Consider the following 16558-nt stretch of genomic DNA (forward strand, 5'->3'; position numbering starts at 1 on the left):
CCATGTACTTGTCCAACTGTTTCTTAAACGATGAAACAGTCAATGTTGTACATCCCTCACTCCCGACATCATTAACGTTGTTAATAGTTGGCCCTCCACGGGGATTTGTTGAATTGTGTCCATAAGCCAGGAATTGCACAAACAGGAAGAGAAAGGCAGGGCAAGCAAATACTTCAAAGTTATTTTAAACATATTGGGGGGAGAAAAAGGAAAATCTATGCCTATATCTGGTTGAGGCACCAGATAGTCTGACAGTTGAGTTGAAGACTTACCAAGGTAGTATTCATGCAAGTCAGAAGGCTGTGGGTGAATTTAACAAAGTTTTCAAGATGTAAAAGTTTGTTTTTTTTAAGGGCAACCGATGTAGAAAGAGACTCCTGCTAAATATGGAAATGAAATGTTGAAATTGAAGCCAGTCTTTCAGAAGTGAATACGACAAATATTTTGATTATGTAGAGCTTGATAGAAATTTGGAATTTGCTAAATTACGTTAATTTTCATTCCAAGATTGATAGTTTTGTTCTCAAAGGCAAAGGCAGATATGTGGGTTGGTTATTAGCCACCATCCAATGAATGGTTGAGAGCTAATTAATCTTTTTTCTGTCCCTGTCTTGCTGCATTCCTATGTGTGCAATCTCCTCATTTAACTGCAATGTATTAGCTGACAGCAAACACAACTTAGAGTGCTTATAACAGTAAAACATCCCAAGATGTGCCACGGGGAAGTTGTGAAACAAAATTTGGCTTTAATATGTGGAAATACTGGGGTGGAGAAACAAAAGCTTGGCGTTCATCGCGTTCCTTAAAGAAAAAAACGTGGATTGGAGGAGAGATTTTGGGAAGGACCTCCATAGCTAGGGACTTGGCTAACTGAAGTCATGCCCACTAGTGGCAGGTGGCTAATATCCGGGGTGGTGATAAGAGTTGTGGGATTGTAAAGAGGCAGATAAGGAGATGGAATGACTTGAATTCACTGGTAAGATTTTTTATATAGAGAGTGTGCTTAACTGGAATCAATTCTAGGTTGATGAGTCTGAGGGTGATGGATAAACCGCACTGGTACATGTCAGAACGTGGGCATGTAGGTGGAAAAATGAATGCCCCAAAGACTCCAAATATAATCTGTCTATTCAATAGATGTGTTATTAAATGGAGACATTGATGTCTACTTTGGTGCTGCAGGAGGATGTTAAAAATCCTGTTGGATGGAAATCTGACTAATATTTAGAGAAGCTCCTCTTTATTATGATAGCTGAGTTCAGGCAGTGAGATTTTACAATTAAATTTGACCTTGACCACTCATTTTTGCCTTCAGCCAGTATCACTGGTTTGTATTGGGGAGCAGAAACTTCCATTTGTCTTAGTTTTAGTTTAGTTTGATTTTAGTTTAAAGATACAATATGGAAACAGGCCCTTTGGCCCACTGAGTCCACGCTGACCCATTCACACTAGTTCTATGTTATCCTATCTCTCAAGTTATGGGAACATTTGTTGCCAATATTAATATTTGACTAGCATCTTGTGTGAGATCAGTTTGAAAGTCTGTTGTAGAATTGTGAATCGAATCTAGATTCTTCTGACTTTCCATCTTCATTAATCAATGTTTTATTTCTTTCATCCTCGCTGTCATTTATTTGACTGCATGTACCTGTAGGAATTGAATCTTTCATTTGGTGAGATCCGGAAGAGTGCTGCAATCACAGTGGCTGAGGCTATGGAAGATAAATCTCTGCTGGAAAAACTTGATCTAAATGGTATGTGTGTGTGTGTTTTCTAATCTTAATTTGTAATCCCAACCTTCTCCAATTCAAAATAAGGGGAGTGGGTTCCTTTTTCATTGTTAATTGATTTTTTTGGATTTAGCCTGCTCAAAGTCTATCAAAAAATGCTGGAGTAACTCAGCGGGTCAGGCAGCATCTAGGAAAGAAGGAATGGGTGACGTTTTGGGTTGAGACCTGTCTTCAGACTGATGGCGGGGAGGGGGCGGGACAAAGAAAGAATATAGGTGGAGACAGGAAGACAGTGGGAGAACTGGGAAGGGGGAGGGGAATTATCTAAAGTTAGAGAAGTCAATGTTCATACTGCTGGGCTGTAAGCTGCCCAAGCGAAATATGAGGTGCTGTTCCTCCAATTCCTTCCCAGTTCTCCCACTGTCTTCCTGTCTCCACCTATATCCTTCCTTTGTCCCGCCCCCCCCCCCCCCCCGACATCAGTCTGAAGAAGGGTCTCGACCCGAAACGTCACCCATTCCTTCTCTCCTAGATGCTGCCTGACCTGCTGAGTTACTCCAGCATTTTTTGATACCTTTGATTTGTACTAGCATCTGCAGTTATTTTCCTGCTCAAAGAATATTGTCATTCTCGTCATATTCTCTTGGAGCCGATGAAAGGTGCTGTCTTCCCTCTTGTTTGACTGGATTATTCTCCCTAATCCAGAGATTTCTCAATGGTGACAAGCTCAACAGCAGCATCCATCAGTTACCCATGAGATGGGCAAATGTGTAAATTGGGGGCAAAATATAACAAAGGAACATATGAAGAAGAGTGGTGTACTTGTCAGTGTGTTTATCAAGGCACATTGTTTTGAAGCCGGAAATAAGGTTGATTTTTATCTATCTAGGAAATTGTCTTGGAAGGGAAGGCTGTGACCAGTTGCGGGAAGTTATGGACAGTTTTAAGAAGCAAGATTTCCTGACTTCTCTCAGGTAAGTTCAGAACCAACTCCGTAGATTCCCTTCAGTCTCACCATCTCTTTGAAAACAAATCCTATCCGGGGAATCTAATCTCTATCACAACTATAAATCATACATTTCTGCCCGATATGATGATCCTATTTCATAAGTTCATAAGTGATATGAGCAGAAATAGGCGATTTGGCTCATCAAGTCTATTCTGCCATTCAATCGTAGCTGATATATCTTTCCCTCCTAACCCCATTCTCCTGCCTTCTCCCCATATCCCTTGACATCCGCACTAATCAAGAATCTTGCTATCTCTGCCTTAAAAATATCCATTGATTTAGCCTCCACAGCATTCCAAGGCAAAAAAATCCACAGATTCGCTACCCTCTGACTAAAGAATTCCCACTCATCTCCTTTCTAAAGGAATATCCTTTAATTCTGAGGCTATGGCCTTTGATCCGAGACTCTCCCACTGGGGGAAACAAACTCTCCACATCCACTCTATCCAGGCCTTTCACTATTCGGTGAGTTTCAATGAGGTCCCCCCCCTCATCCTTCTACACTCCAGTGAGTGGAGACCCAGTGCCGTCAAAACGCTCATCGCGTGTCAACCCACTCATTCCTGGACTCTGATTCCTGAGTATTTCATACTCGGCAATGCATACATTTTGTTTTTCTGTTAAGTGACGATGAAAGTGACGGAGATGAAGACGATGAGGGAGAGAATGAAGAGGAGGATGATGATGACGATGATGACGATGATGATGATGATGATGATGATGAAGAGGAGGACGAGGAGGAGGAGGAAGAAGCAAGAGAAGAAGAACAGGAGGAAGTGAGAGTATCACCAGTTGCACGGCAAATAATTGAACCATCCGTGGTAAGCTTTTGAGAACTCGAGGTGTTGAAATAATTTCATGCCACTATGGGCCATAGGATTTGGCATGATTCAGGATAAATTAGTAGAAATTATTGTGTTATATTTAGATTTCAAAACAAGATTTGGTACACGAGTTCCACAGGCTTTAGACATTTGCAAAAGATTTGGAGGACATTTTAATAGCCGTGATTTTAAAACTAAGTGTGCAGGGAAGAGGAGGTGTGACTAGGGCTATCCTTTCAAAAGAATAAACTAATGAAGTAGAGAAGTAGAGAAGGGCGCTGATCGTAGTTATTGCGATTTAATTTAAAAAACTGATTTAATGTTGTGGAATATGGTGAGTAGCAGATCAGATGGATTTGATTTTTAAAGTGTTTTTATTTGGTAGATTACGGCAGGGAATGTATTTGTAATATCTTCCTCGTGTCAAATATTTCTTCAGAATAGCCATAGACATGGTTGGCTATAATGCAGTTCTGCAAGCAAGAGTGAAGACCAGAGCTGTTTTTATTAGTCGATGTATTTTTATTTTCCAATTCAAGTTCAGTCTCTTAATCCCATCTTCTTGAATGCTGGAATTAATCACATAGATAATTATGTGCACAGAATATAAATAATTCCTCCCTGGTATATGTGGAATAACTTGTTACTCCATCACAGTGCTTTCTCCAGTTAACATTTGATTCCAGAACTTTATAAACTAAAGCCTTTTCTCTCTCCTCTTGCAAAGGCAACTTCTTCCTTTTCTTCTCTGAAGGATAGCTTCTGCAAACCGAAAACAGACAGATCAAAATACACAAAGTAATAAGCAAAATGTGGAGCCTTTTAAGTGTCTCCGTGACTTTTAATGTTTTTAGTTTTGAATGTGAGAACTCATCCCAGTTCAGCTCTAAGTAGTAGTGTCATCTGGAGACTTCATTGTGATAGCAATGCTGATGCCTCAAGAGGTATTCATCACTTGGAATGGAGGATGCTCTGCTCTGCATCTGTACCTGACCTCGTTAGCTTTTAGAAATGTTTGAATGGTGCACTGACTGGCTGACATTTTACAATTTCGTTGTACATGGCTCATGTTACAATGACAATAAAGGAACTATTCTACTATTCTATTCTAAACCGTCGACGAATTTGATGAAACCTTTGATCAATTGTGCATCACTCGTGAGATAATAAAGTACAAGTACTGAATACTGAGGCAAAATTGCCTCCCTGAGTATACGGCGGCAATACTTAATTGACTCAGTAGTGGCTCAGTAACCTTTTTTTTCTCCAGCAACAGCAATTTGCATAATGTGCCTTGAATACAAAACACTTCTCAGAAAAATATATAATTGAACCAGAATGGGTGCTTAGCCAATAAATGAGACGAAAACTGAGAAGTGGACATAAAAACAGATGGACTTTGAGAAGGAGTCAAAGAGCCTAGAGATACAATAAAACAGAGTAGCGCTTGGATGCTGAAGGTAAGGCTGTCAAAGGTGAAGTGAACAATGCAAAGCCAGAATAGGTGGAACAGAATTCTGTAACATTGGGGTTTAAGACTACATTTGGTTGCAGAATTAGAGGTTAGAGCAGGTCTCAGAGAGTGGGTGGGGAAGATGTGGAGGGATTGCATAAAGGTATTTGAGCTTTGAGATAAGTTTGATACATTGGAGAATCAGGATCCCAGGGATAGTTTGTAAATGGGACTTGGTATTGCATAGAATACACTTCATGTTGTGATTTTGCCACGGTTTATGGAAGGCTTGATGGCTGCACCTCATTTGATCTTCAGTGATCTATTTTATCCTTTATTGCAGTCATTGGAAAGGAAGCTTGTGTTCTCAAAATAGGCTACTCTGATTATTCCAAATTATTTCATTTATTATTTTATTTTACTAGATAACAATTGCAATCGCCCCAGAATCAGAAGCTGCAACCTTCTTGGCCTTTCCATCCCCGGACAAACTGCTTAAACTGGGGCCTAAACGTTCGCATTTACTGTTGCAACAGGTACTGTGCAAATATCTAGTATTTCCTTTATAATATTTTTCCTTTATGATTTCTTCATTCTTCACAGCTGACATATTGCTTAAGAGGTCTTGTTCCATGGGTGCTGTCAGTACATTGATGTCTCAACCATTAGAGGGTATTAGCTGCAGGAGAGGTTGAACAGACTTAGATTGCAGAACTCCATTGGTCACGGACCTGCAGCCTGAGTATTGTCCTTCCACCACAACCCTCTGCCTTTTCTCATTAAGCCAGTTCTGCATCTAAATAAGCACGGCACTGTTAATCCTGTGCATCTTAATCTCTAGATCAGCCTATCTAGGGGGGTTTTACCAAATGCCTTACAAAATTCCATGTAGATAATATCCACCATCCTGCCATCATTGGTCACCTTTGTCACCTCAAACTTTATCAAAGACGTGTGGTTTACTTTTTTACTTTAAACATGCGGCGTGGAAACATGCCCTTCAGCCCACCGAGTCCGCGCCGACTAGTAATCACCCCGTACATTAGCACTAGGGAGAATTTACAGACCCAATTAACCTACGGACCTGTGCATCTTTGAAGTGTGGGAAGAAGCTAGCGAAAACCCATGCAGTGACAGGGGCAAACGTACAAACTCCATACAGACATCACCCGTAGTCAATGTCGAACCCGGGTTTCTGATAATTAAGTTCATGAGTGGTGTTATTTACTGTCTAGACTCAAGTGGACAAGTGCTGATTGTTAAACCATAATGAACCATAATATAAACCTGTCCCTGAGAGAATGGGCATGGGAAAAAGAGTGACGAGCCAACTCTCTTGAATTAATTTTCCTTCCGTTGTTGTCCTCAGACCGATCTATCAAATGCTGAAAAGGTTGTTCAAACATTTCTGAAAGTATCTGCAGTCTACAAAGAGGACCAGGCAACAAAAACAGCTGTACTAGAAACTGCAGGTAAAATGTTTGCCATCTCTGACTCTGAATTGCGTTGATGTATAAACTTGAATCTCTTGTTGTTTAAATCCAAATTGTGTGTAGACCTTTACATAACAACTGCAGAAAAATGGCCCACGTTCATTCTGAGTTCTGTTGGAACTTCAGACATGCTTTGGATTTGTTCCATTAAAATCTGGAATTCCAATAAGACTTCAGTTCCAATGCTGGAAATATTTGGGGCATCAGCACTTGAAACTTTATTCATTGAACCTAATTCAGTAATGATTCAGAAATGTTCCTGTGTGCAGTGGGTACAACTATGAACTGTGTTGGTCTAAAATGCAGCTGTAGTATTAGGTGCACTATGTACAGTTCTCGGGTCAGTTTGAGATTCATAGAAAATAGGTGCAGGAGGGGAGGCCATTTGGCCCTTCGAGCCAGAACAGCCATTCATTGTGATCATGGCTGATCACCCACAATCATTAACCTGTGCCTGCCTTCTCCCCATATCCCTTGATTCCGCTAGCCCCGAGAGCTCTATCTAACTCTTTAAAATTCATCCAGTGAATTGGCTTCCACTGCCTTCTGTGGCAGAGAATTCCACAAATTCACAACTATTTGGGTGAAAAAGTTTCTTCTCACCTCAGTTTTAAATGGTTTCCCCTTTATTCTTAGACTGTGGTCTCTGGTTCTGGACTCCCACAACAATGGGCTGTACCCGTGAGTCCGATTAAGCTTGCAGTTTCATCCTCTGCCAAGCCATTCATGCACTTTTTAATCATGTTCTGTCACTCCAATGTGGTACTCAAGGTGTTTTCATTCTATTGGGGATGTTGTCTTTTGGGTGAGATGGAAATCAAAGCTTGGCCTGTCTTCTCGATAAACAAAATCCTAAAGTAGAAGTTTAAGAAAAGCACACATGTTCACTCTTGTATTTCTCAATATTTATCTTTCAGTAATGAAGTATTTAGCTAGTATCGCTTTGCTGTTTATAGGAGTTTATAGCATGAAAATTGTTTTTCCAGTTTACAACAATATTTCAAAAATACTTATTTAGCTGTGATCTAAATTCAGTTTTTTTTCTCTTTTGGCCATAGAGGATATTAATGTTGTAGCCATTATGCATACAAAGTACCAAGTCAATACAGTAAATAATTAATATTCTTTTTTACAAAAATATAACCCACTGTAGTTTGTAGCTCTAATTAGGATCCCATTTCCATTATGAAGTAGTCTAAACACATTGGCTAGCATACATTACTAGCAGACTGCAGTAAAAGAAAGCCTCCACCACATTCTCCTTGGAAATTAAGAATTGGTATTAAAATGTTGGCGATATTGGTGTTGTCCACATTCTTTAAAGGGACACTCTCTTTGAAAAATATGCACTTGTGAAGTCTGTGCTATTTGTCTTTATCAAAGCCAAACACGAGCACTAGTTGAAATTTAGCCCCGGAGTTGAGAATAATGGAATAAAATGTTCATTTTTCCCCTGTATAGATGAGCTTTTGCAGAAAGCATTCAAGACTCCTGGATTTCAACTAGATATCTTCATCACTACCCTCTTGATGTATATGGGGCTGCTGAAGGTAAGAACTGATGCTGAAGATCCATTTCATATTACCGTGGCCTGTGTGTTGATCTATTATCCTGGATGTCACTGTCTTTGTACTGATTTGCCTCATTAAATGTTTATGGGCATGGAATACAATAGCATATAAGTTTACAAATGGGTAGCACAGTGGTGCAACTAATAGAGCTGCTGCCTCACAGCTCCAATGACCCAGTCCTAAGGTACGGGTGCGGAGATTGCATGTTCTCCTTGTGGCCCTATGAGTTTCCCCTGGATGTTGCAGTTTATCCCCATTCTAAAAATGTGTGAGTTGATAAATCAGTTAGCCACTATAAATTGTTCTTTATGTATAGATAAGTGGTAGAACTTTGGGCAGTTATGGAGGAGATCCATGAATGACTGAAGGACCTGCTTATGTGCTGTTATTAATTATTTATTCTGTGCTTAAAAATATCCATTGACTTGGCCTCCACATCCTTCTGTGGCAAAGAATTCCACACATTCACCACCCTCTGACTAAAGAAATTCCTCCTTGTCTCCTTCCTAAATGAACGCCCTTTTAATTCTGAGGCAATGACCTCTAGTCCTAGACTCTCCCACTAGTGGAAACATCCTCTTCCCATCCACTCTATCCGAACCTTTCACTATTCTGTACGTTTCAATGAGACCCCCCGTCATTCTTCTAAACTCCAGTGAGTACAGGCCCAGTGCCGTCAAATGCTCATCATATGTTAACCTCATTCCTGGGATCATTCTTCATAAGGTGATAAGTGATAGGAGTAGAATTAGGCCATTTGGCCCATCAAAAGTCTACTCCGCCATTCAATCATGGCTGATCTATCTCTCCCTCCTAGTCCCATTCTCTTGCCTTCTCCCCATAACCTCTTACATATGTACTAATCAAAAATCTATCTATCTATCTCTGCCTTAAAAATATCCACTGACTTGGCCTCTACATCCTTCTGTGTCAAAGAATTTCACAGATTCACCACCCTTTGACTAAAGAAATTTCTCTCATCTCCTTCCTAGAAGAACATCCTTTAATTCGAAGGCGATAGCCTCTAGTCCTCAACTCTCCCACTAATGGAACCATCCTCTCCACATCCACTCTATTCAAGCCTTTCACTATTCTGTATGTTTCAATGAGGTCCCCCCTCCTTCTTCTAAACTCCAACGAGTACAGGGCCAGGGCTGACAAACTCTCAACATAGGTTAACCTACTCATTCCTGGGATCATTCTTGTAAACCACCTCTGGACTCGCTCCAGAGCCAGCACATCCTTCCTCAGATGTGGTGCCCAAAATTTCTCACAATATTCCAAATGTGGCCTTACCAGCACCTGAAAGAGCCTCAGCATTACATCCCTGTTTTTGTATTCTAGCCCTCTCAAAATAAATGCTAGCATTGCGTTTGCTTCATGACTCCAATAAAGTTTACTTCCACTCACAGTAGGAAAGGTGTCAATATTTTGGAGCAAGTGAAAAAGACATTGACTGGAATGGTATTGGAATTGAAAGACCGGTTATTTGAAGGGACTACAGAAAATGGGGTAATTGTTGTCGCAATAGAGAACGTTCAGAGAAGATTTGATAAAGGAGTTCAAATAAATAAGAGCAACTCCAATTCCGAGTGGCAGAAGGGTTGTAATAAATCAGCTCGGATATAATGTGATTGAAAAAAGACACGAGATGCAAGAAATTCTGTTCTGTTGCAAGTTATGGAAACCTGAAAAACACTGGCTGAAAGAATGGTCAAACTGGGTACAATTTCATCACAGGGGAAATTAAAATATTTACAGGGCTGGAAACTTTGGACAGCTTATTCAGAAAGCTTGCATGGCGACAGAATAAACCTGTCATGTATGTTGTGATATGTTATCTCTAAAATTCTGTGCCTTTTTGTGAAACACTTTCTGTTTTGTTCTTTCAAGAGTGAGGAAAAGATTAAAGTGATCAGTAATCTGGTTGGGCCTCTGACAGTCCTCAAACAAGTCATTCAGAAAAACTACTTTCCACGCTCCATAATCCCCATTTTGAGTGCATTCCTCAATAAGTAAGTGCAAACTTTTATGCCTCGTCAAGTGTTTGGTTTATATTAGTGATGCTTAAAATATGGTTCACATCTCACTTCCTCATACGGTCAAATATATTGAAGACGAGTAGGGAACCATGCTGGGATTTGGCTTAAAGACCAGCTGTGATTAATGACCTTCTGTATCATATGTGTAGGAAAGAAAACTTCAGATGCCGCTTTAAATCGAAGGTAGACACAAAATGCTGGAATAACTCAGCGGGTCAAGCAGCATCTCTGGAGAGAAGGAATGGGTGACGTTTCGGGTCGAGACCCTTCTTCAGTCTGAAGAAGATCTCTCTCCAGAGATGCTGCCTGACCCGCTGAGCTACTCCAGCATTTTGTGTCTACCTTCTGTATCATATGATCCTTTCGATCTACCAACTTTGTTCCAAACTTGATATGCATATACTGCAATTCCTGCTCCTGCTATGGACCCTCTGAGGAAGCTAAAATCTATTGGTGATCACTCCAGAACCGGCCTGTCAGTTCAATTAGCTATTCCACTCTCACTTGGGACTGCTCCATTGTTTGCTTCCTACGTGATTCCAAAGGAACTCCAGTGCTTGCTATACGATCAAATGCCTGACTAGCCATGTTGCAGTCATGCAACAGAAAATTTCACATAATCATATTTTAAATTTGGATGTTCAACATTCTGGCCTTTCATTTAATTATTTTGCTGCTTCCATTCTCACCTCCTAGAATGTAGTTTTGTTCCTTTGCAAGCCACGTCACCTACCTTCCCCTTGTGTCCCTGTCATCCATTTTGTCCTATAATACAATAATGTTACCTTCTATATATCCTCTCCTCTTCACCTCCTCGTCTCTGGATCTTGAAAAATATTTTGTTTTCCAGTGATGAAAGTACAAGCAGAGAGTAAAATGCCAGAAATTTTAAATAATTACACTGGCATCCTGCTTCCTCGCATGTTAATTGGTAACAGGAGCAGAATTAGGGCATTCAGCCTGTCGCGTTTACTCTGTATTTCAATCTTGGTTGATCTGTCTTTCCCCCTCAATCCCATTGTCCTGCCTCTTCCCTGTAACCTTTGACATCCTTACTAGTCAAGCACCTGTCAATCTCCGTTTTAAAAATATCGAAAGACTTGGCCTCCACAGCCGTCTGTGGCAATGATTCCACAGATTCACCACCCTTTGTGAATGACCTTGCAGACTACTGATTTGATTTAGTTCTCTTGGTCTTGGAGTTCAAACTATTCAGATATGTAACACCCTGTACTTTAAAACAAAATTCCCTCTCTCTCGGCACCCTGCTGAGCTGGTAACTTGGCACTCCGGCAGCAATCAAAATGTATTCTCATTGACACATAGATGGACATAAACTGGGCCCACAAGATAGTGGAGCTCATGACTCGCGAAGCTTTGTGCAGGTTTCCCAACACAGCTTGCTATCATAATCCCCTAAACCTTATTTCCACGAGCTCTCTTGTTGCTTGCAACATATCCTAAACAAAGTAACAGTGAATTTAGATTTGGGCATGGCTGTAATGAAAAGTCACGAGTCTGGTTTCTCTCTTTAAACCTTCTGAGTACTTCTGCCATTTTCTGGATTTTATTTTTGTTCTGATCTCTCTTTTTTTTCTTCTCTATTTGACATAGGCAAAATCGTGCTTTTGACAGCTGTCAAAATGCCAAATACAATCTGTTGGAGACCATGGCGAATCTTTAGTACCCCGGCGGTGTAGTAATCGGTGCCCCAAGCCAAGGACATGGACTTTAGAGCATATCCATTTTATGGAAGAACCGCCCAGCAGCTGCAGAATACCTTCTGGCTGCACAGTGCAAAATGCTTCATCTTCTTCATGCTACAGACTGGATTCTTGCTTCTGTCTGGATGGGAAATTTAACTCAAAAGTTGTCACGGGTTCGGTGACAACTTGCTGCAGGCTCTGGCCAGTGCTTTCTTCTCAGCTCGCTGCTAAGGAAAGCAAAGTTGGAATTAAACGTTGGTGACTGGTGGCTCATCTTGTGTCTCCTTCTGCTGTTTTTGGTGGTGGGAGATGGTGAGAGGAGAATGGCCATATTTCCTTGACTTTCAACAAGCATTGTTTGGTGTAAACTAAGTTGTGGCCCCTTTATCAGACACTTGGTGCTTGCTTTAAAAAAAAAAAAAATCCCCTGTATCGTATCACAGGTAGGGAAGTTTGCTTATCTGGAGAGAAAGACACACATTATTACAAAGCGATAGTTGTTTATTTATGAAATTAGTTGGTGGGGTCAAATGCTAAAGCAGGAAGTCCTTAAATGGACATATAAGGTTCTTCCAACATAATATATCTCTGCAGTTTATAGTATAAGGCAAGTTTCAAGTATCCCAGCGATATGACCCAACAGTCATATTGAGGATCGCTTCCTCAATCCTCTTGCCTGCACTACCTACCTCCCCTCATGAAGGATTTGTTCCATAGAGAATTTTAGGAATCAGTTTGTGTAGTTTTGTCTTTTGTTCTCTTTGTTCCCATCCATCTCATTCTGCCCCCTCACCCCACTACCAGAAAAAAAGTAAACTATAGCACTCTATTTAATTGATGGATGAAGGAATTATTCATTTGCAGACGGTCAGATCACCAGTTCTCTCTGGTCTGTACTATATGAAACTATATGATGATGTGGGGGAAATCATTCCAGCTTTTGACAGGCTGGACACTGGCTTGGGTTGTGATATTTTTCATCTTTTGACTATTACTGGAATGTGTGCTGAAGTCTGTTCATAAATCAAGACTGTTTAATTGTCATATGTACCAACAATGAAATTCCTACTGGCAACATCTCAACAGGCCTGCAAACACAATACACATAGATAATATCTAAAACACACAAAAAAAGAATAAATTAATAACCCCACTACTAGTGCAAAGAAAAAAAAACCTGAGGACAGAATTGAAATTGTGTGTAATGGTGCCTAAATATAAATAGCTCACCGAGCTTGCCCTCTAATCTTGAGTGCTGATTGTGACATCTCTCCAGAACTGTGTTGTACCAAAAATGATTGCCTTCTAGCAAAGAGGGGAAATAAATAAATAGAATAAGAGTTACAGTTTAAGAGCACTAGTCTAATATATTCCCAGTGCATCTTTTCAAAAGAGATGCTTTAGTCTGCTAAATGGCTTTGAGAACTGAACATGCCAAATGATCGGGGCTGATTTGACGATGACTCTGGGATAGCCTGCTGCCTCACAATCATTGATTTTGAAGAAAAGTCTTATTCATGTATGAATCCTAACCCCAAATTTTATATGAATATAAAGACATTGCATCATGCAGCCCTTTTGGATTGTCTAAATACTATAATCCCTGAGCAGTCTGTTTTGCTTCTGAGCATTGACCCAGACTGTTAACATAGAAAACAGAAACATAGAAAAAATAGGTGCAGGAGTAGTCCAATCGGCCATTCGAGCCACTCAATATGATCATGGCTGATCATCCAAAATCAGTACCCCGTTCCTGCTTTCTCCCCATATCCCTTGTTTCCATTAGCGCTAAGAGCTAAATCTAACTCTCTTGAAAACATCCAGTGAATTGACCTCCACTGCCTTCTGTGGCAGAGAATTCCACAGATTCACAACTCTCCAGGTGAAAAGGTTTTTCCTCATCTCAGTCCTAAATGGCCTACCCCTTATTCTTAAACTGTGACCCCTGGTTCTGGACTCCCCCAACATTGGGAACATTTCTCCTGCATCTAGCCTGTCCAATCCTTTCAGAATTTTATGTTTCTATAAGATCCCCTCTCATCCTTCTGATTTCCAGTGAATACAAACAAGCCCAGTCGACCCATTCTTTCATCATATGTCAGTCCCGCCATCCCGGGAATGAACCTGTTCAACCTACGCTGCACTCCCTCAATAGGAATAATGTCCTTCCTCAAATTAGGAGACCAAAATTGCACACAATACTCCAGGTGCAGTCTCACCAGGGCCCTGTACGATTGCAGTCGGACCTCCTTGCTCCTAAACTTAAAATCCTCTCGCAATGAAGGCCAACATGCCATGAGCTTTCTTCACTGCATGCTCACTTTGGTTTTATTTGCTTATATTGAGCTGTTATCTGGTATTGCTAAAAAGGGCAGTCACGTTTACGCTCTTGATAACATAGGCTGCGCTGGGGCAAAGTGGAAAGTTCTAATGATCTCAATTAGAAATGGTAATAGCAGCTTTTATTCTTGTGTTGGGACACTGGGAGAGTCGAACCCCCTGTTCACCCAGTAACTTCAGCCTTATTTATATAAATGCTTCAGGGTGGTGGGTACATGGAATGAGCTGCTAGAGGAGGTAGTTGAGGCAGGTACTATAACAATGTTTAGAAGGCACGGACAAGTACATGGAAGGGCCAAATGCAGGCAAATGGGACTGGTTTAGATGGGGCATCTGGGTTGGCATGGCTGAAGGGCTTGTTTCTATGCTGTATGATTCTCTTTGACTCTAAATTAGCATCCAAGCACCATTGCTCTTATCAACTGTGCAGTGATGCTGTTAATCTCTTTTTGGTCCAGGCTGCCCAGTGCCTGCATAGAAGGGATATTCTCTGTCTGCCTATTTTAAAAGATCAGAATGTAAACTGCAGTAGAGCTGTCAGGTAAAAACGGGTAATTTGCAGGCCTTATTGATCTTTGATATTTTAGAATGCAGGAACTCTCAGGTTTTGTTACATTAATAGTATTTGGGAGGGCGGGGGGAGTTACATTATTTTGTAATGTCAAATCCTACAGCAGTAGAAGTTATTTTGCTGCTGAACTTCCCTAGCGTGGTAATCCACACACTATTTTCTGCTGGACAAATGGGCAATCAAATTTCCCCCGCGCACCATTAAACTGGAGCTGGCAAACACTTCTCTGGATTTTTTTTTTTAAATAGGAAGTTTACAGACCACTTTAGGACTCTGGTTATTGTGGTTTGCTATTAAAAGGCAGTGCTGGGAATAATGCATTGTCAGGGGCGCATTTCTAATGAGCTTTAAACTGAATGCAGCCTGTTCAGATGCCTGTTATGGATTCCATGGCTCCAACAGAATTATTGTGTTCTTTGAGCCAAAATGATTCCGGTAATGAATACTGCCAAAAGCAGCATAACTGGCTATTCATGTAACCAGTGTTTGGGTTGTAACTCATGTAGAATGGCTGCGATGTCACTGCTTTGGAAGAATTCATTTGTATGAATTGCTTTTGAACTGTTCTGACAATGATAAAGATGCTTCATCGATGCAAGTATATCTTCATTGTTTTCTCACTGACCTGTAATGGATGCTAAATATTGTGTACGTGTGTGAATGTATACCAAGGCAGGCAAAGGACCCACCTTTTCACTTTTGTTGTGATAACTTCTGTGCAAAAATCATCCAACTGTTATTTACATAGCTTACTATTGGGAAAGGAATATAGAGAAACTGGAGAAGATGCAAAAACAAAGATTCTAGAGCAGTATTTTTTTTAACGGCATCACAAAATGCTGGAGTAACGCAGCGGGTCAGGCAGCATCTCAGGAGAGAAGGAATGGGTGACGTTTCGGGTCGAGACCCTTCTTCAGACTGATGTCAGGGGAGGGGGCGGGACAAAGATAGGATGTAGTTGGAGACAGGAAGACAGTGGGAGAACTGGGAAGGGGAGGGGAAAGAGGGGCAGAGGAACTATCTGAAGTTAGAGAAATTAATGTTCATACCGCTGGGGTGTAAGCTGCCCAAGCGAAATATGAGATGCTGTTCCTCCAATTTGCGGTGGGCCTCACTATGACAATGGAGGAGGCCCATGACAGAAAGGTCAGACTGGGAATGGGAGGGGAATTGAAGTGCTGAACCACCCGGAGATCAGGTTGGTTAAGGCGGACTGAGTGAAGGTGTTGAGCGAAACGATCGCCAAGCCTGCACTTGGTCTCGCCGATGTAGAGAAGTTGACATCTGGAACAGCGGATACAATGGATGAGGTTGGAGGAGGTGCAGGTGAACCTCTGCCTCACCTGGAAAGACTGTTTGGGTCCTTGGATAGAGTTGAGGGGGGAGGTAAAGGGACAGGTATTGCATCTCCTGCGGTTGCAGGGGAAAGAGCCTGGGGATTGGGTGGGATGGGACGAGTGGACCAGGGAGTTATGGAGGGCACGCTCTCTGCGGAAAGCAGAAAGGGGAGGAGATGGGCAGATGTGGCCAGTAGTGGGATCCCGTTGGAGGTGACGGAAATGTTGGAGGATAATGTGTTGTAATGGTGAGAGATTGAAAGGTGTTAGCAATTGGAGGATCTGATGGTCTTTGTACACATTACTGAATATCAACATCCAAGTAGAGCTTGCAATTAAGAAGGGAAATGGTATTACAAGAAGATTATATAGAGCCCTGGTAAGACCTTTATCTGAAAACTTATGTCGGGTCTCCCTACCCGTGGAATGGTTACGTTGTGATTGGGAGAGAACATGTTCATGAGGTTCATCTGTGGAATGAG

The 16558-nt window shown here is 41.2% G+C and overlaps 1 protein-coding gene across 2 annotated transcripts in view; it reads left to right on the forward strand.

Annotated features, from left to right (window-relative positions):
* Positions 1-15328, forward strand: part of rangap1b (Ran GTPase activating protein 1b) — a 30260-nt gene extending 14932 nt beyond the window's left edge. For both annotated transcript variants that reach the window (XM_078430522.1, XM_078430523.1), the window contains exons 9-16: positions 1655-1754; positions 2620-2704; positions 3365-3560; positions 5442-5552; positions 6386-6488; positions 7971-8059; positions 9974-10095; positions 11737-15328. In XM_078430522.1, the coding sequence (XP_078286648.1) occupies positions 1655-1754; positions 2620-2704; positions 3365-3560; positions 5442-5552; positions 6386-6488; positions 7971-8059; positions 9974-10095; positions 11737-11806 (876 nt within the window). In that variant the 3' untranslated portion in view covers positions 11807-15328. The remainder of the gene's footprint in view (positions 1-1654; positions 1755-2619; positions 2705-3364; positions 3561-5441; positions 5553-6385; positions 6489-7970; positions 8060-9973; positions 10096-11736) is intronic.
* Positions 15329-16558: the final 1230 nt, after the last annotated feature.

This window comes from Rhinoraja longicauda, chromosome 40, assembly GCF_053455715.1.
Source record: "Rhinoraja longicauda isolate Sanriku21f chromosome 40, sRhiLon1.1, whole genome shotgun sequence".
Classification (NCBI taxonomy): domain Eukaryota; kingdom Metazoa; phylum Chordata; class Chondrichthyes; order Rajiformes; family Arhynchobatidae; genus Rhinoraja; species Rhinoraja longicauda.